This window comes from Carcharodon carcharias, chromosome 20, assembly GCF_017639515.1.
Source record: "Carcharodon carcharias isolate sCarCar2 chromosome 20, sCarCar2.pri, whole genome shotgun sequence".
Classification (NCBI taxonomy): domain Eukaryota; kingdom Metazoa; phylum Chordata; class Chondrichthyes; order Lamniformes; family Lamnidae; genus Carcharodon; species Carcharodon carcharias.
Genome location: NC_054486.1, coordinates 83502814 through 83525622, shown reverse-complemented (window position 1 = coordinate 83525622; position 22809 = coordinate 83502814). Strand labels below are relative to the sequence as shown.

General features: G+C 37.5%; 1 protein-coding gene across 2 annotated transcripts in view; it reads right to left on the bottom strand.

The window, feature by feature from the left end:
• The window catches only part of ppm1aa (protein phosphatase, Mg2+/Mn2+ dependent, 1Aa), a 28734-nt gene extending 9050 nt beyond the window's left edge, over positions 1 to 19684 (bottom strand). Inside the window, exons 1-5 of one of the 2 annotated variants that reach the window (XM_041215314.1) lie at positions 19500 to 19684; positions 14516 to 15374; positions 9072 to 9189; positions 4714 to 4825; positions 842 to 896 (exon numbers count right to left, since the gene is read on the bottom strand). In XM_041215314.1, coding sequence (XP_041071248.1) covers positions 842 to 896; positions 4714 to 4825; positions 9072 to 9189; positions 14516 to 15352 — 1122 coding nt within the window. In that variant the 5' untranslated portion in view covers positions 15353 to 15374; positions 19500 to 19684. Of the gene's footprint in view, positions 1 to 841; positions 897 to 4713; positions 4826 to 9071; positions 9190 to 14515; positions 15375 to 19298; positions 19453 to 19499 lie in introns of those variants that run through there. The other variant, XM_041215315.1, reaches the window with a different exon arrangement.
• Between the last annotated feature and the right edge of the window lie 3125 nt (positions 19685 to 22809).

Here is a 22809-nt window from a genome sequence, read left to right as displayed (position 1 = left end):
GGACACACTTAGCTTTGTAAAAAGGGCACGGAATTCAAAAACAAGTAAGTCATGTCAAACTTTTACAAGTTACTGGTTGAGTCTCAGCTGTCGTATTGTTTACGATTCTGGGCATCACACTTTAGGAACGATGTTATCACCTTTGGGGGTTACAGCTATGCCAGGGTGATAAAAGGGATGAGGGACTAGAAATGCAGAGAGATTGGAAAAACTGGAATTGTTCTACTTACAGCAGAGAAGGATATTGGGAGACTGAATAGAGGCATTCAAAATTATGAGAGTTTTTAATAGTTTCACCATATTTGCTCTGGTAAGTGGGCCAGTAATCTGAAGTCATAGATTTAAAACAATTGGGAGGAGGATGAGAGGGGAAATGAGAATTCTTTCCATACAGAAAGTCATTAAGATCTGGAACACGCTAACGGAAAACTGAAGCGAATCAAATCCCACAGTAACTTTCAAAAGGCAATTGGAAATGTACTTGGGAGAAAAGGCTGGGATGTGGGACCAAACTGGATACCTTCTTCAATGAGCCCGCACTGGCACAACACAACAAATGGCCTCCTTCTGCACTGCAATATTCTATCATTTAGCAGTTTATTTTTATTAACACTATCGGTAATGTGAAAATGTTCAACAACACACAAGTACCATTGCTAATAATGGTAAGTTTTGAGTTTGGAAACAACTTAAGCACAAAGGCTCAGAATTTATATCATAATGCTATTAACATCTATTGGTTCTAGCCATAAATAAAGGGGTTCACTAATACAATTATACAAGTTTCCTAGATAGAAATGATAAGCATTAAAGCATTTGCTTTAGAAGTGTGGTTACTCACTGCGTCAGCCCTATAGGGATTCAGTCTGCTGTAAACTGCTTCGACAACACTCCGCCTAAAGTAAATAAAAAACTTAAGTTAAAATTGAAAATTGGTTTTCAGGTGCATATTCAAGAGTATATTAACATAAAATGGATATGTAAAATAAAAATGCTTTTGAAGTTGCAGAATGATTTGTAATTCATTTCTCAAAATTAAAGCTTCAACAAATCATCCAGAACTTTTTAATTTGACTTCTCACAACCTGATGTTACTAAAATAAATGATGACAGTGCTGCACGTATATCAATTCAAAATAAGCATTCTCAACATCCAAAATGTTTTCAACCATTCACTGGCATGTAGTTTCTTGATTTCAGAAGTGTCAAAATAGCAAATCGTGCATCAGCTTTATTAAAACCTACTTAAGATGGTTCTATACTAGTGAGAGCAGGTTAAAGGTTTATAAAATTTACATTGAAAAATCATTCATCAACTACTATAGAGCACCAGTTGATTGAACTATCAAATGTTTGTAAAAAAAAAAGTTAAATTACGATAGCAAATGAAAATGCCACTTACTTTTGATTACCACAGGAGGACCTGTACGTACAGCTCCATTTTTGTTGCCTTTGTGTGGCAAACCATATTGAGTTCACAATTTTATTCAGTTTTATTAACCTTCATAAATTGCAACAGTAAGTTAGTTCTCAATGGGGAATGGCTTACATTTAAGTGCTCCAAACAAATTGATATACAAAGTCAAAATGGTTTTCAGCAAAGTTCGCACAAGTAACCATCATTGTTGGTGTTTACAGCTCAAGTTATTTTGGCCAGAATCATTTTTACTTTATAGCATTCTTTTCCAGTTTAAAAGTACACCTGAATTTAATCTAAAGTTTACTTTACTGAATATTTATCAAAGTTGGATTTGTTCAACTGAGTGGGACTAGCCTTGTCTGGTTCCATTCATATATATCCAGCCGTAGCCAGGGAATTACCTCCAATGGCTTTACTTTCCACTTCATTACCTCTGGAGTCTTTCAAGAACCTTCTCCTGGCTCCTGCCTATTGCTGCCACTCAGCAACATCATCTGAAAATGCAAAGCCAGCTTCCAGGTGTACAAAACCCAACTCTACTTCACCTTCACTTTTTGACTCTACCATCATCTCTAACTTGTCACACTGCTTTCCCAATGTTCAGAAGTTTACTTGAATTAAATATTGGGAAGACCAAAGTCATTGTCTTCAGTTCCCACCATAAACTCCATTCTCTAGCAACTGACTTCATCCCTCTCCCTGGCAAATATCTCAGGCCAAACCAGACCACTCGCAACCTTGCTGTTGTATCTGACTTGGCACTAAGCTTCCAACCACACATCACCAAGACCATCTACTTTCATGTTCATCACCAAGACCATCTACTTCCGCCCCGTAACATTGCCAGTTCTGCCTCTGCCTCAGCTCATCTGCTGCTGAAATTCTCATCCATCACTTTGCTACCTATAGATGTGGCTACTCCAACGCTGTCCTAGCTAACCTCCCATCTTCCACCCTCCAAAAACTCTGTGACCTATATTCTAACTCATAACAAGTTCCATTTAACTCATCATCTTTGTACTTATTGACTTATGTTGCTTACAGTTGAGCAACGCCTCAAATTTTAAAACCCTCATCCTTGTTTTTTTTAAATCCCTCCATGGTCTCATCCCTCTCTAACTCTGTAAACTCTTCCAGCCTACAACCCTCTAATTCTCAGCAATCTTCCAATTCAGGTCTCTTGTGCATCTCCTATTTTAATTGCTCTAATATTGGCAGTTGTGCTTTCAAATACCAAGGCCCTAAACTCTGGAATTCCTTCCTTGAACCTTTGCCCCGATTCACCTTTCTTTCCTCCTTAAAGATGCTCCTTAAAATCTACCTCTGACCAAGCTTTTGATCACCTATCCCAATATTGCCTTATGTGGTTCAGTGTCAAATTTTGTTCAGTAACTTTCAAGTGAAATATCTTGGGCCATTTTATTGCATTAAAGGTGCTGTATGAATGCAATTGCTATTGTTATTGCATCTTAATCTGTCAAACCTTCATGGTTACCATCAAATTTTACATTTTTTTTTTCACCTGCAATAGTACCAGAAAGCACATACAAATTGTTTGCAGCGTGAAGCTTTTCAATTCCTGCAAATTATCACATTCAGAACAACTCTTATATCAGATTGTGAGAGTACTATATGCAACTCAATATAAAATGAAAAACTGATGAGAAAATGATAGGTCGCCACATATTTACAAATTATGGTTATGACTGGGAAGCACATAATGCACAAATGGTCTTAAGGGGCAAAACGAATAGTTTCATATTTAAATAACTGAATTGTATGGATTATTACTTTCAGGGTTCACCCCCCAACCCACCCCCCCCCCCCCCCAACCCACCCCCCCCCCCCAACCATCCAACTCCCGCCACACAGTTACATGAATTAGACTAAGATTTGGATTGCGAATTTGTGGATAATTTTAAGTTTTTTTAAATAAATTTAGTAACAATCGGCAACAAAAATAAAATTTCTCTAAAATAGTTTCAGTGCAATTTATTTATAAAACAAATTTTCCCAAAGAAAATTGACAGACTTGCATTCATACATTATCTCTATCCTATTTTCTAGCAGCTTACATGGTCATCTGGGCACTAATTTAAGTGACTTACATGTGACATACCTAACCGTATTCAACTGACTTGCTAATTGCATGGCATTATTTACTCAGAAGAAAAACAACAAACTCATGAGGGGTAAATATGGTTCATGATCATATAATTGGACTTTTTGCATTATATATAGACTACTTTTCATATTAAAATCAGATTGTTTCCATGCTAGGTACTCAGGGCCATTATCTTAACAAGTGAGGCAATGTCAGGAATTTCCTAACTGTATTAGAAATAAATTGTGCAATACTGTTACATTTGTAAAAACAAAGAAACACCAACTTACTGCTTTAGCTACATTAGTTGTAAGGCATACTTAGATTGTGCTATGAATTGAAGGTTACAAACATATTTTTTCAATGAACAGAAATCAAATAAGCATGCAAATTTCTTCTCCCAATCCACCATAACCATGCAAAACTTCACTTAAATAGCTGCAGTATCCTTTTCATATCTTATTCAGATTGTTTTCTTTCCATTTGAACAGGAATTGAATGAACTCCCTGACAAGGCTGCACATAGAACTCTAAGGCAAAGAGGCCCTGTATTTGTGAAGGCAAACAACAGGTTTAATTTGATAGCTTTTAATAAAACTCAAGAAGCCCAAAAAGGATATTGCAACTTTAAAATTATAATTATTCCCAAATTTTAAGTACATTAGCATATCAAAGCCACCCATAAGGGACATTTATTGGTTATCCATTTTGTGCATTTAAGTAAATACTAGACTTTGTGCCACTACGTATGTTAGAATGCACCAACCATTTAATTTGTAGCACCTATAACTTTCAGCATTAATGCTGTGATGAAAGAACATTCATTTTATTTTGCACCGTAAGGGGTTAAAATGGGACTGTTAATCACTATGTATAAAACATAACTGATTATATACTGCCCCATTAATATACACCAACAAGTTACATTTTCAGATCATCCACAAGATATTCATTAACACTATTTTTCAAAATCAAAAATGCTGTACTGAAATGTTGAGTCGGTCAAAGTTTCTTCTCTTTGCTCTAGGAATAGCAGCCGTTCACACCATTAAAAAAAGTTAAGAAGCCAAGTGATATGCTGGAAAAGGAAGCTATATTTGCAGATGATTAGCAGCCCCCTTTAAGTTCCTTTCAACAGTGCAAATAGATTTTTAGTTAATGGTTATGATTCCACACATTGTACACTCACTTGCTGGCCAGTTCACCTCCTGGTGGGAGGTTTGGAATGCTCTCCGACGACAAAGCACGCATCACGTGGACTAGACCTGGTACCCCCTCAGCACCCTGCTTCTCACAGATTTCTGGGGAATCAGAAGGACTTCCAGGTCAGTGGGATGTGCATATCAAAGCTGTATGCATATATCAGAACTTCAAAATTTGAAATACTAAAACAACTAAGCAGCAACTGTGAAACATCAATGTAATGCACCAGAACAGAATTTGATGTACTTTCTCATGAGGTAACTATAATCTCAACATTCCAATCATATAATTATCAGATAGATTTTTGACAGCTTTGTTGCTAAAGTGCAACAATGGAACATTCTGTTAATAGGAAAAATATTTGAAATCTGATTAGATAATGATCTGAAGATACAGAACAAAAACAATTCATTAATATTTTAAACAGTGCATTACAATTACTAAGTTTTGGATTAGAAAACATCAATAACCCAAATTTAGTGGGCCTCTTTAACATCAACAAGATTTACAACATAAAGAGAGAGAAAACTTACTGGTCGGAGTACAAACAGTTGTTGAACAGAACAATTTGAAGAATTGCCTTCAGCACTAATTAGGGCTAGCTGACAGCATAACAAATTTACCGAAATATTCTATAAATGCTTCCTAAGACTTAGCCAAACAAAAAAATTCAAAGATCTCAGAATTGATTCAGTAAATGTCTTTATTAGAATAGCTTTTTAACATAACTTTATAAATATGGCTAACATATTATCTACATTGGTATGCTGTATTTTAATATTCCTATTTGTATAATTTACTATACAAAAATAAAAGATTCAAAGCCACTTACTACCCATATATTTCAAACCATAACTAAACTACTTGATATTATGCATATCAGATGATAGTGACTCTAGAGTTTGTGTGCAAACATTAAGCAAGTGACATTACATTAATCACTTCTTTCGTCACAATATATTTCCTTAAATACTTTCTTACAGTCTTATTTGACTAAAGATATAGAGACAAAATGGCAAAAAGTTGATAAATTTAGTACCTCATCTTTTCTTCTGCAACAAAGTCAAATAAACTGCTGTTACCAGACACAGACAAGGGAGATCAAAAGATAATTCGACAGAATAAAGTTCCAATATAACAGGCATGAATGGTAGCAAGTGATTATCATGACTTGATTTCTTCCTATGTGCATGTCTGTTGCACCTATCTGTAGGATGCCAACCAATTGAATGTTTCAATGTTAGCTAAAGTGTCACTATGGAAAAGTTACTGTTAAATCACCTGCTTTGAAGCACATTATTTAATGCCTTTTTCTGTTGCTTAAAATCCTATGAGTTTACTAAAATACAAAATGTCCCAGCTGCTCCCACCCTGTGGAGTGAAGGCAAGGTGAAAAGTAAAAAAATTATTTTTTAAATTGTGGACTAAAAGGAAGCACCGACCACATGAATCAAGGCATCAATTTTGCATTCATTTAAATAAGTCTAAACCTTCCCCAAAGTGAAGGGTAGATTAAATGATATGATTGTACTGGACTAATGCAAAATAAAAGGTTCATCTGCAGCTTCTCCACACAAATTTACAAATTCAGCTGGGGAGGTGTAGCCAGGGAAAAGAGAAGGAATGAAATAGTCAAATCAGACTGTTACAGACAGATCTGGGCATCAGGGTACTTTATAATTGTGAAATGAAACACTTAAAAAAAAATGCTGACATGCTAGAGTTACAGACTCATCATAGAATTCAGCAAAATTAGCATTTCTAGATAAAATCAGGCATTATATAATAGCAATAATCAACTGAAAGGTGTGTATTACAGATGCACTCTTGGAATGTAATGCATCTATTAGCACACATTTGATGTCACTTTATATAATACATACCCCGCATTGCACACTACTCTTACATACACACCTTTAGTCATTATTGCTTCACTTAAGGCCTTCACCAGGTATATTATGCATGTATTATTTTTAATGACAGATCCCAGCAATTCCAAGCACACCATCCAAAAATAATTTAAACAGGTTTATATTCTGTTAAGTAAATACAATTAAGAAAGTTATTTTATCAAAAAGGAAAAGGATTAATAATCACTTGGAATGTAGCTTGTAAAGTGTACTAACAGGGGATTGCAAGGTCAAACTATAAGGTAGAGATAACACTGCTAATTAATGTACCAGAAGTTAATGAAAATAACATCCTCAAAAAATGATGCATAAATTTTTAAAACAGAATGCTTTAAAATTAGAATATGGCTTGCACATACATAGGTACATTGCACTCTCACTAAACTACAACAAGCACACATGTTGAATATTAACCAGTCAAATGTTCAAAGCATTTTGTTCATAGGCAGACAAGACTTTCCCAATCAATCCAGAAATCAGATTTGGGTCTGGAATTGGTTGCAAGATGACCTTTGAGGTATTCCCTACTTAGTCTGATTATGCATTCTGAATTGATGTCAATGTAATCCTTATCAGACAGTAGCTTTATACAGATATCAGTTTAAATGCAAGTTCAGATCTAAGGTGCCCTATCATATGTGAAGTGCCCTCAAAATATAGCATGTTGTAGAAATGTTATACTGCAGTCAAGTGTTGCCATACCTCAATTTGTTTTAATATCCAGTTTATGGTTGTCCTGAGAGTATACACTAAGTGGGATAGCCTCACCAACCATATCAGTGCAGATCTCATATTAACCTTTAGGAAATGCACTTTGAATGTCTCACCAATTATTGTTATTTAAATTCTTGCAGAACAGAGATCAGATTTGGGCCTGAAATTGGTTGCAAGATGACCTTTGAGGTATTCCCGACTTCTGACTCATGCATTCTGAATTGATGCCAATGTAATGCTCATCAGGCAGTAGTTTTATACAGACATCAATTTAGACACAAGTTCAGATCTAAATTGACTTATCTTATGTTAATTGCCTTCAAAATATAGCATGCTGTAGAAATGTTATACTGCAGTCAAGTGGTACCATACCTCAATTTGTTTTAATATTCAGTTTATAGCTGTCCTGAGAATATACACTAAGTGAGATAGCCTCACAACCACATCAGTGCAGATCTCATGTTAATCTTCAGGAAATGCATTGAATGTCTCATCAATTATTGTTTTTTAAATTCTTGCATGAGATGTGAGCATCACTGGCAAGGCCAGCATTTAATACCGATCCCTTGAGGACATGGTGGTGAGACGCCTTCCTGAACCATTGCAATCCATGTGGTGTAGGTGTACCCACAACTGCCTTGTCTACCCTTCCATCGCACATGATGTGCACCATCTAGTGGGAACACAGTCCAGGCTGTGATTTCAATCTAGCAACCCGAAATTTTACCGCAGCAGCAATCAGACAGCCTGGAATTTTCAATTTTTGATCATTTTAAAGAGTAATGATGAAGTGGCAAATGTCGTTTCAACAGTTTCATAATGAAGTGGCAACTTATCCCCAACAATTGTTTAATATTAGCTGTGGATAAATAAACATTATTTATGGTCATTCCTTTTTCCCGTCTAACTGAACAAATGTTAGAAACTACACAGAATTAACTCAAGTTTTGAGAACTTGAAACAAAGGCATAGACCTGTTTCAAAATGGCACAGTTCTGCCAAGGATGCCTTTGTGCATAATCTTCCATTACAGACAGATGTTCTGCTTCAATCTCGTGCAACATTCTGATTAGTATCATACAATTACATACACAAACAAGTGACAATTTTAATTTTTTTTGGCTGGCAGAAACAAAGTGGCAACGCTTCCAGGCCACAGCTACATTTTATAAATGACAGCCTTCATAAAACCTGAGCCAACTACCAGTAAATCATCACACTAGCAGCATTATGCATTGTTAAATTGGACACAAAGACTATAATGGCACATAACCTTACGGCTGATTCAGAATTATTGGGGTTTAAGTTATCCTGCATGTGAAATGGTCCCCACAACCAAAGCGTCAAGTGCTAGTATAAAGCAGTAACAGCACTGACTATTCTACAATATATACTACAAGATATGCAATTGAAAGCTCTAACTTACAGTATTTATGTAGAAGTTACCCCTCTAAGCTCAGACTTATATTTATGACAGCACAGAGGAAGTTTTAGAAAAGCACAATTTTAAAATTTATGCCATTGTAACAAAACCTATCAGATATTAGGCATTGTATCCAGTACTGCAATGAAGTACAGAATCACTTAAGTTCATTCAGGAGCAACAGAAGATAAAGATTTATAGAATTTAGTTGTCCAGTTCACATTAATGAACTTAGAGGGTTAACACTTTAATTTAAGTTATTTTACTTAGCAGCAAGTGTTTTTTTAGATGCTCCACCTTCCACTTTGTTCTCCAGATACTTGTCCAGCTCAGCCTCTCTCTTCACTGCTTCAGGTGATACTTTTGGTGCATTTGGAAAGCAAATCAATACGACACTCATGTTGTCTCGACTACCCTGTTTGAGGGGGAAAAAATAGTCTCAGTCACACACATTTTAAACCAAACTTCAAGATAGAAAGTGAGAAGCCAATTCAACAAGAGAACGTGGGTGGTTTTGCCTCCTTTTGCTGTTCAGTAAAACAGTCCAGGTAGAAACTCACCAGCTTGCAAAACTCAGAACATGTCTAACATTAGATATGATTCTGCAATTGGGCAGCACTTGCTGAACAATCCCAAATGTGCTAAGAATTACACTAACAACCAATTTAAGATTCAGTTGGGCTCACAACGTAGCTCGCTAGAAGCTACATATATTCATAGGCAGGGACCTATCCTCTGCAGGCAAATGAAATATCTCTAGACATTGCACCTTTTTTTAAATAAGCAACAACATGGGGCAACAATAGCTCCCTGCTGCATTTGCCATGGCAATGTCTTGGCCAATCAAAGCAGATTTGCCAATGAATCAGCACCCCTTTTCTCATGAAGTATAAATTGTTGCTTCTTTTGAAATCTGTCATTCTTTTATGAGTGCAAGATGAAAAGCTTCAACATCATGTTTCTTTTATCAACAATAATAAAGCAAGTTTCTGTTTTATGCTCATAGTGTATTGTTTTGCTAATATTAACCGAGGGAACATATATTCATAAAAGCAGTAAAAAAAAACTTAGATTTCTGAACGCCAGTTGGGGTTCCACAGATGGGAATGTGGAAATCAAAACACAAGGTCATCAGCCATGGTCTTATTGAAGGGCGGAGAAGGCTCAAAGGGCTGAATGGTCTACTCCTGTTCCTATTTCTTATGTTCTTATATTCAGTTTCAAAAATGCAACAAATAGCCCAGCTCCCTTATTTTGTTTTGTTAAAATGAAACGGATGTGTATTTTACAGACAAATCTTAAAAGAGTATTGAACATCTCCAGAACATTGCTTTAATGCATAAGGTGCAGTAAATTAAAAAGAAATGCTTGTCAATTCACCATTATGTTACACCAACTAAAGACTACAGAGGAATTTGGATTGGAGGGTGTAGAACAATTGACCCAAAAGAACTGGGCATAAAGCAGTTCCCACTTTAAGCTGATACATTCTATCCTTATTTCTATTTTTGCACATAAATTTCTCCATCCACATTTATAATGGGATCTGCCTATATAAAGTTTTCATGCTGTAATTACATCCTCCTGCTTAGGAACTTATAATAGAAAAATTCAGCAGGAAGTGTGCACAGACACAAGAAACATATTAATTGATGGTGGATACTGTTGAAAAACTTCTAAATTTATAAACAGATTATACATAGCATTCTAATACTAGTAACACAAAACTTAAATTGGTAAGATCTTTACATGAGAGTTAATGTTAGTTCCACTGTACAGGAAGCTAAAATGTACTATAATAAAGACAAAAATAACTGTAAGGAGCTGAATATCACGAGCATGTTTTTTCCAATGACTACCATCCCCAAACATTTAACAGCCAGACTACTAAATTTGATCAACATTTTAAGCTGGATTAAAATGAATTACAATGGATATCCTTTATCCAACGTTTATCCTTTGCCTCCATTTTGATTTTAATTTCTATATGCAATTTTTCTCAATCTTTTGTCAATCTACTTTTTCCTACCCACTCTTATTCACTTTATGTTAGTTATCCTAGTACTTTATTATCACAATTGCACAACTTCAACTGTTTTCTATTAATCTTTGTATCTCCCCAAATAGTGGGCATTTTCTGCTAAGTACTTGTTTGTGACAGTAATGAAAAAAGTCATCACAATAAACAAATGAGGAATGGATAAAAGCAAAATACTGCGGATGCTGGTCTGTCCAAAAGCATGACCCAGACCTCCCTGTCGCTTGCTGTTTCAATACATCACCCTGCTCTCATGCCCACATGTCCGTCCTTGGCCTGCTGCAATGTTCCAGTGAAGCTCAACGCAAACTGGAGGAACAGCACTTCATCTTCCGACTAGGCACTTTATAGTCTTCCGGACTGAATATTGAGTTCAACAATTTCAGATCATGAACTCTCTCCTCCATCCCCACCCCCTTTCCGATCCCCCTTTTTCCAATAATTAAAAATTTTTTTCACAAATATATTTTTCTTTTCCTTCTATTTTTAAATTTATTCCAATCTATTGTTTCATCTCCACCTTTAAGTTCATTTTGATCCCTTCCCCCCAACCAGGGCCATCTGCCACTAGCTTGTCCTGCTTGCTACCCTTAATGTCCCCATTAGCACATCTTTTAGATAATATCACCACCACTTTGTCCTTTTGTATATGACATCTTTGGCAGTTTCTTCTTGGCCTCCACCTATCACTGGCCCCCTATCGAGCTCTACCTGTCCCACCCACACCCCTCTACCAGCTTATATTTCATCCCATTTCTATATGTCTTAGTTCTGATGAAGGGTCACATGGACACGAAACGTCAACTATATCCCTCTCTGCAGATGCTGTCAGGCCTGAGTTTTTCCAGGTATTTTTGTTTTTGTTCTAAATGAGCAATGGAGTTTCTCAGACAGCTGTACCTAAAACTAAAGCAATATCTGATTCAAAGAAAATTTAGTGCTATGGAGTTCACAATGTATGTATATAAATTGATGTGTTTATTATGAATCCTAAAACTACGCTAATCATAGTTGAAGTTCGCCAGGTCAAAGACTACAGTAAAGCCACTATTAGCAAACTGACGGGTGGACAGAACAATCCTTACCACTGCTGTTCTGATGACTGGAAATGGCCCTCAGACTATAAGCAATTAGTATTAGCTTGGTTCAATGGTACCACTCTTACCCATGTCAGATATTTGTGGGTTTAGACCCCATTCCAGCACAATCTGGTCTGACATTTCAGTACAATTCAGTTGTGTGCAAATTGGCTGCCACATTTACCTATATATCATTGACAGTACTTCAAAGAAAAATCCTTTGCTAATGGAGCACATTGGGATGTCAGCTATGTAAATGCAGGTTATTTCTTTACTTTCTTAGTGTAACATTGTCTTCATACATTAGACACGCAATTTAAAAAAACAAGGATGACTGAAATTTAGTCTTTTCCAAATTTCATAAGCCAAGGTTAATTTAAGAGCAGAAGTAAGGTTTTGTTTGCTTTGAAGATTCATTAAAACTGAATTGTGGGTAACCTCTCGATCCATCCTAAGGGACTAGCTAGCACAAAAATGGCACACGTTGTCCTTTCACCTCTAGGGCCTGGGTGTGCCTCCAGCTAAGACTAACAGGGTGGTCTCTTTGCCACCTGTAAATGCCCTACATAAAATAAGCTAGTGCTATTTCAATCCATAGAATAATAGAAAAGTTATGCCACAGAAAGAACCCATTCAGCCCATTGTGCTGCGCCGGCTAAAAAGAAAAATCTAGCTACTGTCGAGTAGGGAGCCACACACAAAAGTGGCCATCGCTTTGACAAATGCTGGGAAAGCAGAAACATATGAACTGAAAGACGGGCTGTACTTCTGCTCTGAGGTTTAGATAGATCAAGTGAAATCTCTGCCTTTGTTACTTTTAAGAAAAGAAAGTAAACATGAGCAAAGTGGGAATTTGTAACTTTTTATCCACATTTACATAATATTTAGGAATTTCATCCCCATTACTGGGCCAAGGAGGAAATATTACAAGGTGACATATTTGGAAATCATGTTTCATTCCTTAGCACCAATATCTGGAATATGAAACAACTTAAAGCATGACTTTGAAATGCTGGCATCAGCAATTATTTCTATCTGCCTTCTTTTTGCCAAGCCCAAAATTGCTCATCCCATCATCACTCACCATCTATGTTACTGTGCAGATACATAAATTCTGAATAGCTCAGTACATCTATGAGTTCAATGTATTAGCTTGGTCAAATCATCTAGATAACAAAGGGACCTCATGCCTTATTCGATTTTGAGTAGCAAATAATTGAAGCAAGTGGGGTTGTTCTCTTTTGAGCAAAGGAGATTGAAGGGAGCTTTGTTAGAGGTGTACAAGATTATAACAGGTTTAGGTAAGGGAAACAAAAAAAAAAGCTGTTCCCATTAGGTATAAGGACCAGGGGACACAGGCTTAAGGTTTTGGGCAAGAGATGAGGGGGAGGATTGCAATGTGAGGAGAAACTTTAAATTCTGAGTGGTAATGACCATTGGTGAACGTGCTGCCTACACGTGTGGTGGAAGCGGAGACGTTAATGATTTGAAAAGGAAACTGGATAGGCACTTGAGGGAAGTAAACAAGCAGGATTACAGGGATATAGCGGGGTAATGGGACTGATTGGACTGCTCTACAGAGAGCTGATATGGCTCGATTAGCTGAGTGGCTGCCTTCTGTGCCATTACGACTTTGCTAATTCTGACAATTACCACAGGTTCTTCCCCCCACCATCACCCCCGCCCCATGTCAAGAGTCTGCTCACAATTTCGAAAGTTATGCATCCATTTAGATTTGTTGAAATCCTACATCAACAATAATTCCAGTGTGAAGAATGTGGCAACTTCTTAATAATGCAATTGATCAGATATTCCCTTTACAGTGTGATCAGCGCACAAGGTAATAAACAACATTAGCAAAGTTCAAGTTCTTGGCCTGTGGAAAATTTTGGCAACTATCCCAATGTTAATGCAACCATTTATGTTATCTTTACTTCACAAAAACATGCTGCTGTCAACAGATAATCTTTGCTAATTCAAAGCATGGTTTCTGATCAGTGATTGCACAGTGGCTGCATTTCTTTTTATCTCATTTTATACATGAAATCAATTCTCATGAATTTGCTGCTCTGTAAACAAATACTACATTGTGTAGATTGCCTTGAATGACACTTAGTTTTGCTTTCCTCTCGAGTGGCGAACTTCCACACAATACCTCTTATTAATGACCTGTCCAAGCTCCTAACTTGCCAGCTGAGAAAGCATGCCTACATTTTGACACCCCATCACTTAATGACATTATACATTGCGCCACTAGATTCAAAATTTATATTTGCTGATGTTAGGAATAATTTTGACTTCTTTATTCCAACAGAAATGATGGACTCTTTCATTAAAAAATCAGCTATGGGCCAATAAATAACTTGAACTATCTGGTCCTGATATTAGCCAGCCAATGCTCCCATTTAGCCAGACTAAGGAGAATGCAGCTGCAGATACAATTTCCTCCAGAACTTACTGCCAGCTCATACAATATGTCAAAAACTGGTTTTCCTCATAGAAAGGGGTAATTTAGGACTGCAGACTAACAAGACCTAATGTATGTTTTGTTTGGAGACCATTTATAACAAATGTAAAAAGATGAAGAGTAAAAGATAAAAAAATGGAAAGGGCCTCATATATACCTTGTACAAGCACGTGTCAACAATCTGGTTACAAACTTTCTCAAGGTCATCGCTAACTTCTAGTCTGGATTTAACAAATTCACAGATCTCTTCATTCCCCATGACATCCCAAATACCATCACATGCTAAGATAATAAACTGGTCTTCCTCCATTCTTTCAATTTCATAAACTTCAGGTTCTGGTGAGACAAGCTGCTCCGTTGGACCCTTCCCATGGACACACTTGTAATCAAAGTCTCCAAGAGCCCTCGAAACGGCAAGGGAACCATTCACACGCTGAATCATGACTGAGCCACCAGCATTCTGGATGCGCTCTTTCTCTAGTGGATTGCTTGGTTTGTGATCTTGTGTGAAGAAATGAACCTGTCCATTTCTACAGAGCAAACCTCGTGAGTCTCCACAATTGATGAAGTAAATGTGCTTGGGTGAAACCATGACACCCACTGCCGTTGACCCACTTCTATCCGATCCATGCCGCTTTTCAGAGATTGTTCGCATATGCTCATCTATCTGCAGGAAACCTGTTCGGATTCCACTTTTTACTTTCTCTACAGTAGGCTCGGTCATGCCATCAGTAACTTTGAAATCCTGGGTGTTGGTGATGTGATCTAACAAATGCTCACAGCAATATCTGGCAACTTGGGATCCAGCATGCCCATCGTAGACTGCGAAGAATGACCATGCTTCAAGTCCATGTGGTAGTCCAATGACAGCTGTGTGTGCATCTTCCATCTCAATTCGCCAACCTTGCATGCTGCTCAGTCCATAATGCAGATCGTTCCCCTCACCACGGGCATTATGTTTTTCCATCTTTGGCTTGTCCAGAAACGCTCCCATTTTTCTGCCAAAACGTTCAACACTGAAGAGAAAGGAAACAAACATTTTTCAATTTTCCAAACACTCAACGAATGTACTTACAACAGCAGAAACATAGGTATAATCTCTATTACAGTTGACCTGCAGCTAGTGAAAACTGGGTTTCTCCCAATAAACTTTTTCAGCAAAAAGAAAATTCCTAAACAATGTTAAACTTTGACAACAGCAGGACCATTGAAAGGCAAGCTATCTTAAACAATTTATTATGATTTTTCTAAAAATTTTGTACAGACCAGTGAATAATTCAGATAACTGATCAGCTATTAATTCCAATGTCAATCTGCATAACATGACTCACCATAAAAACAAGATATAAAAATTGGACAAAATTAGTTGCTAGGGTTTCAGTGAAATGCAATGATTGGCATATGTAGTTCAAGTAAACACAGAATGAAAACTATGAAAGGTAGTCTGAAATACAAGTACAGATTTTGCCCTTCCAAATTTGAGAAATTACATTTGAAAGACAATACACTAAGGTGAAGTACACGTGATTATAAGCCCTGGGTCACTAGATTCACAAGGCTTATATAGGATAATGGTGCCAAGCTATAAATTAACTCACAAGAAGCTTTAATATTTTGCGATACATTCTTTCTTATATTCACAACCAACATCAGTGTCAGAATGTAAATATCAGTGCTTAACCCTGAACTGTTCTAAAGGATCATCCCCTTAAATGTTAAGTTTTCTTTCTTGCATATTCTGATAAATCCGATGTACATTTGTAGCAAATGCTGGTTTTTAAAAACCTCAAAAGGTCATTCATGAACTTGCATCACTTGAGTTAAAAGCACTCGACCCAGGATGTGGTAGAAAATAACCTGACTGTTAAAGGTCAATAGCCTTTCTCAAGCATGCTTAACAGAAAGCTGTTAACTGCTATCTTTCACCCCCTACCCTACCACAGTAACTGCTGCAAAATGGCTTCACTGTGCAACCAGGGCAGATAATCGGCACCAATTTTGGATTTGCATTTCCATGGGAATTTCTTAAATGTGCGCACTCTCCTTTCCATACACTTAACAGATGGGAATCTGCCTAAGATCCCCAAAATATGTACACCCTTAACTGGTGTAGATTGTCGTAGAATTTCTAATATCATCATAAACAATTTGCCAAATAAAAGGGTAATATGGCAATGTTTCAAAAATTAATTTCAGCTCCCTGGTCCTGATACTACTCCCTAGCCAGTACTCCAACTTTGTACATAGGCAGGCAAAGGAGAACGCAGCTGCACGTAGCCACACACTTGCTGCCTTACTCAGTTTCCCAGACAGCGCGCGGTACAGTAAGAGACACAGTAAGGTCACTATCGCATCTCTTCAAGCTGGAGTAGATGAAATCTATTTGTATTTTTAAAACATTACCCCGATTTTTAAAAAAATGTTAGAGAACTTATATTATTAACAATACTGCAAAACATTTAAGATTAATCACAAACATATCCTGATGAGTTGACACTGGCTGACTTGCAGTCTAGTCTGCAACACAAAAAATTGGTGAGTGGTATCAGTTCTTAGCCAGGCCACAAAGTAGGAAAATTCAGAGGAAGGCCACTATAATCTGTGGAACTGGCAAATTGTTTTCTGCATTTACTGCAGGAGTAGAACTGGCTTGTAAAGTCACCAACTGCTAATACTGGCTCGTGAAAATTTCCACTTAGCGAATAATCTAGCAAAAGAGTACTGGATCCTAGCATTTAACAGTATTTAATCAGTTATATAATTATTTTAGTTTAATTTATTTTTAACTGCTTAGTTTTATGACTAATAATACAAACTATATTAATAAATTGGTACTCTCCACAATAGTGCAAAAGGGATGACTCAGTCAGAAGAGGACGACTCCAGGGAGATAATTAGTATGCAAGCATAGGAAGGAGAATCTCTGAGGAGCAAGTGCGCAAACGTTTTATTAGCGTTTTTAACATCAGCTTGCATATACAGTTTCTTCCACAACTTCAGGACATCCAAAAGCACTTTATAGCCTATGAATTACTTTTGATGTGTCGTCACTATTTTTAATGTCAGCAACAGTAGCCAATTTACACACAGAAAGGCCCTATAAATAGCACAGAAAATAATTAACCAGCTAATCTGTTTTTAGTGATGTTGACTGAGGAATAAATATTGGCCAGGACACCAGGAGAGCTTCCCTAGGCTACAAGTAGTGCCATGGGATTTTTAATGCCATGTCAGATACCTCTGGCAGTACAGCATTTGCTCAGTATAACACTGAGGTACCAGCACAGATTATGCATTTGCATTTCTGAAGTGGGACTTGAACCCATTACCTTCTGAATCAATGGCAAGAACACCAACATTGAGCCAAGGCCTTCTATTCAGTGGAGTTTGATTAGCTAATTCAAACCCAACCCTCAAAGTATCTCAGAAGACTGAATGTAAGCAAATTGCAAACTAACTCACCTAGGGCCAAAAGTAGCATTCTTTCCTTCAGGCAAGATACTTGGACAAAGACATCTTTTTTATTATACAAAAATGGAATTTGGTGGTTTGCATTATTCTAACATGAAGAAATTGTTTTCATTGTTTCTGAATAATTTGATTAGGAATCATAGATGGATTTGCCAATATATTAGTTTCATCAGTAAGGTCAATCATAGAATTAGTTTTATATAAACACAGATGAGTTTCCAATACAGCAGAGCTGAATCATGCTTTCTGCTGCACTTCAAATGTGTTCACTTCCACCATTACCCCAGCCTTAATCATTTCATTTTGTTACTGGGAAGGGTTTCAATTATAATGCATTAGGTGGTCCCCAATCAATGCAGTTAAGTTATCTACTTAATTCCTTAAGTTCATTCAACTGGTGATACATGTAATATATATTGTTCTAAAATAAATGCAAAATTAATGCATCTTATATGCAGTAATAGCATAATATGCATATGTTCTTTACTTAAAATGGCATAAATCTAAAATACATTACACTATACAGTAAGAGCATATTAGTCAAGAAAGCTACTTTTGAAAAGTAGAAATACTAGTAAAGTGCTTGAAGGTTAAGATTTCACAACAGAAATGAAATTTGCATTTCCTTAGAGGACAAAGGCTCAAGGGTCCACTATGTTTCATTTCAATCGAGCACCATTGCAAAGCTGGGAAGCATATTAAACAACTGAAAATTGAAAAACATGAAAAAGTAAGAGAAGATAGATTAATTGTACAGCATTTGTAAAATATGTGGGGAGAATTAAAAAACAAACCCCCATCTGCAAAGCAAAATTCTATCTTATAATTATCCTTGGGGTAAGTACTTATTGTGTTTGTTACATATCATAAGGAATACCTTCAAACCCAGCAGAGGAGATGAACTGAGCATATTTCAAGTCTATAATAAGGTTCTGCTGTCATTTTGTTAGCAATTAAGAAATTCAAAATTGAAGAGATGCAGGTGCTTTTTTCTCGTACCATGAGGATTATTTCTGTCTATTCTGACCTCTTTCAAATGTTGGTCAGCATTAGATCTCCATGAACTACCACTGTGGGAGTGTTTTAGCTACTTTAGCAGCTAAAAATCTATCAAATTAATAATGTTGTTAGCATCTGAGGTGACTTTTTGTACTAACCTTTATCACTGCTTTTTTTAAACGTACTTAAAACCCTGCTGAATGGTTTTAACAATCTCATAATGACATTTATAATCATTTCGGACGGTTTCAAATAGTTGGAATTTTGTTTACACAGTGAACATTAAAATATTTGTTCGTGAAGTAACCCCACAAAATGGTAATATGCATTCTCCAATAGGGTTCAAATGGAAAACCATTTTCTCAGTAAAAGCGCAGTTACATAACACTAAGTATACAGCCATGAAACACCCTCGTAATCCGATAATATCCAAAGATTATGCACAACCCATAGAAAAAAAAAACGCTTACAACACAGGCAATAAGAGTGGCTTTCGGGAGCTACGAAAGTCTCGGATTAGAGTGGGAGGGAGAAACCCGGAAAAATTAAAGCCTCGACCCTGAATTTTAGCGTTGAGGCCTAGGGTTAGACATGGCGCCCTCTCCTGCTTCCCGCGGCTCTGCGCTAACCGGAGGCCGCAGCGTGTGTGTGTCGCACCCACGGACACTCACCAACCCCCAGGCAGACAGCGGAACGTCCTTCACCGCGAACACATTCACCAGGAAGCAGGGTGTCTATCTATGGCGACAAAAAGAGGCCAAGACATCGTCGAAGTGACTGAATCACAGCAACATAGTCCCGTCTACCTGGTAGCCAGTGCGGCTGCGCTAGACCACCGACTACCAGGCCACCACTGCGGCTGCGCCGGGCCACCGACCGACTGGCCACTACTGCGGCTGCGCCGGGCCGCCGACCGACTGGCCGCCATTGCGGCTGCGCTGGGCCGCCGACGGCCTGGGCAGACTTTATTCTTTTTGTACCATTCCATCATTTCAGTTAAAAGACGACTGTCCTCAAAATTTATATTTATTTAGTAGTTCTGATTACAGCCTACATGGGGTAAAAGATGAAACAAATGCATCACTGTCGGTAGAATGCTGCGGTGAAAGGGGAGGGGATATGAGGAAAAGGAGGAAGGTCATCAAAGTGAAACGTAAACTCTCCCTTCCCAGCCACAGAGGCTGAGCATTTCCAGCATTTTCTGTTTTTATTTGGGAAGAATTGAAAATTTGGGAGGGTGTTGTGGGCCTGGTGGCGGTTACAGAGATATAAAGCTGGGCAAGGTCATAAGGAAATACAAAATACGAGTGATTTAAGTTGGAGATGTCAGGGAACTATGTCCCAATTACGAAGGCAAGCACAGGAGAAACTTTGGGATATGATACGGGCAACAAAAGTTTGAGGAACTAGTACATGGAGTTGAGTGTTGCTGAGAACAGACAATTTTTGTCAAAGCTTTTCATCTTGCACTCATCAGGACAATTTGCAAGAAAATACCAATGTCAGGGGAAAGAACAAATTTATACTGTATGAGAAGGGACTGCTGATTGGTTGGCAAGTGGACTCTAATTGGTAGAGGTGTTGCCATGGTGAATGCACCAATTGATGGTGACTGACAGTTAACTGCCGAACATTGTTTGAAATGTAAACCAAGTAGCTTGGCTCCGATTGGTCAAGACATTGATCTGGGGAATGAACAAGTGAATGGCTGTCACTTATTTTGTATAGCTGATACATGTTATTTCCGTCTACAAATAACAGGGTCCTGTGTATTAATATATGTAGTCTCCAGTACATGCAAATGCACCATACTGTGAGCCCAACTGACAATCTTAAATTGGTTGTCAGTGTGCAAGATGAAAAGCGATGAGTGCAAAATGAAAAGCTTGACAAAAATATTTTTTGTCAGCATACTGAAGTTCTGTACTATCAAACAACTGTTAGGATGTGGAGGGTGAGGATGGGAAGTAGAGATGGAGTATTTGATTCTGAAGATGACAAAGGCATAATGTGTGGTATCAGGGGATAAGTAGCAAAATGGATACAAGCTGCAAAATTGAAAACTCAGCACAGGGTTTAAAGGTAACAAAAAGTGGAAAGTGATGTCATGTGAGGATCGGTGCCGGGACCACTATTGTTCACCATTTATATAAAAAGGTTTGGACTCTAGATTTAGAAGTACAATTTCAAAATATGCAGTTAAACCAAATTGAGAGGTGTTGTTACTACAGAGGAGGACTCTGACAAATGCAAGAAACAGTCTTAAACTTGGAGAATGGTGTAATTGGCAAATTAACTTCAATATATATCAGTGTATGATTGTATATTTTGGTAGGAAGAAGGTTTAGGCTGGTAGGTTAGAAGGTAGGAAATAGGTTTAGGCTGGATGGCTCATTTTTTGTTTGGCACATACACGATGGGCCAAGAGGCCTTAAACTTTCTATGATTCAATGAATAAGATGGCTACATACTTCTTTGGAAATAATTATCCCAACAGGGTAGAGAGGCAGAGGAATTTGGGCAGACAGAGATACATGTCATGAAGAGTAGTGATGCAGGTTAATATGGCCATAAAAAGGAAAAAAAAAATCCTGGGGTTCATTTATGGAGGGATAGAATTGAAAAAAAGAGAAGTTGTGTTAAAAAAAACTGGTCCTAAAATCTGAGGCATGCAGCCACATTAAAATAATTAAATGACCAGTTCACCTTAGGATACAAGGTCCTACACTACCCGTTTGTGCTACCCCACCCCAAACCTGCTTCTGTTAAAACTGGAGGTGTGCGTATTGGAGGTGTGTTGGTGTCAAGGTCCCTATTTTTCAATTTTTAACCACTGCCCCTCTCCCACCCACTGTGCTATTGTGGAGGGGTTGAAAATTGCCCTTTGCCCTCATACAGCCTGACATAAAATCACCGTTTTGAGCCAGGCTGAAGAAAAAGATAAGGATGAGCAGAGAAGTAATAGGAATTACTAGATAAAGAAAGAAATGATTTGAGTCAACAACCTTGAGAAAGCTCTGATAAGAATGAAGCCTTTGCAATAATTAAAGGTCTGTTTCTGTGTTGTGAAAGGAAGTCACTGTGCCATTGCTGGCTTACAAAATTAACAAGCCGAATGATTGCAAAAAGGAGGGAGCTGTTCCAGAGAACAGGATTTGTATTTGGATTCTGACCTAGACAAAATGTCCCAAGTGGTGAGTGTGCAATGGCTAGAAAGCTTATAACTTGTTAGAGAATGGGTGTCATAGAATTAGAATCTGCCTCTAGATGTAATGCTTGGTTAAGTATGGGTAGACTTTGGACCTATTAATGTTGTACACTGAACTAAATGTCTTGTGATTTTTTTTTTTGAATCAATTGATGTGCCATTTGATGCTGTCAGCATTAGTACTGGTTCTGATTTTCAGCTTGGCAAGCCAATCCTCAACACAGAAATGGGGAAAGAGCAGTGGGGAAGCTTTTGGCTTCTGCTTCTTTGGTTGTATCAACATCACAGACTGACATGTGTATTCCACCAACTTTTAAATGTGGTTAACAAGGCTTTTTCTCTGTGTAGAAAAAGATAGTCTGTAGCAGGTTGTGGATTGCGAAAGTAAGTGAGAAAAAGAAGCTGTGAAGAGGACGCTTTCTGAAAAGGAATAGAGACCGGTTAAGTGATTGGACAAAAGTGTGGCAAATGAAGCATAATGTGGAGAAACATGTAATTATCCACTTTGATAGTAAGAATAAAAATACAGAATATTTTAAATGGTGAGACATTAGTAAATGTTGGTATTGTGAGAAAGGATTTTTTTAAAAATATTTTGGGGGAATATTGTGTTATTCTGTGAAGAAGGCTATAAGTCTGTGGGGTGTAAGTGATTTAAGTAAACTGGGGAAAAGTTACTAGAAGCAGGTTGTCTAGGAGGTTAAGACATGAAAATATATCAGTGTTAAGTGTGCATTTGTAATGAGATATTATGATGGGTTTGAGATACAGGT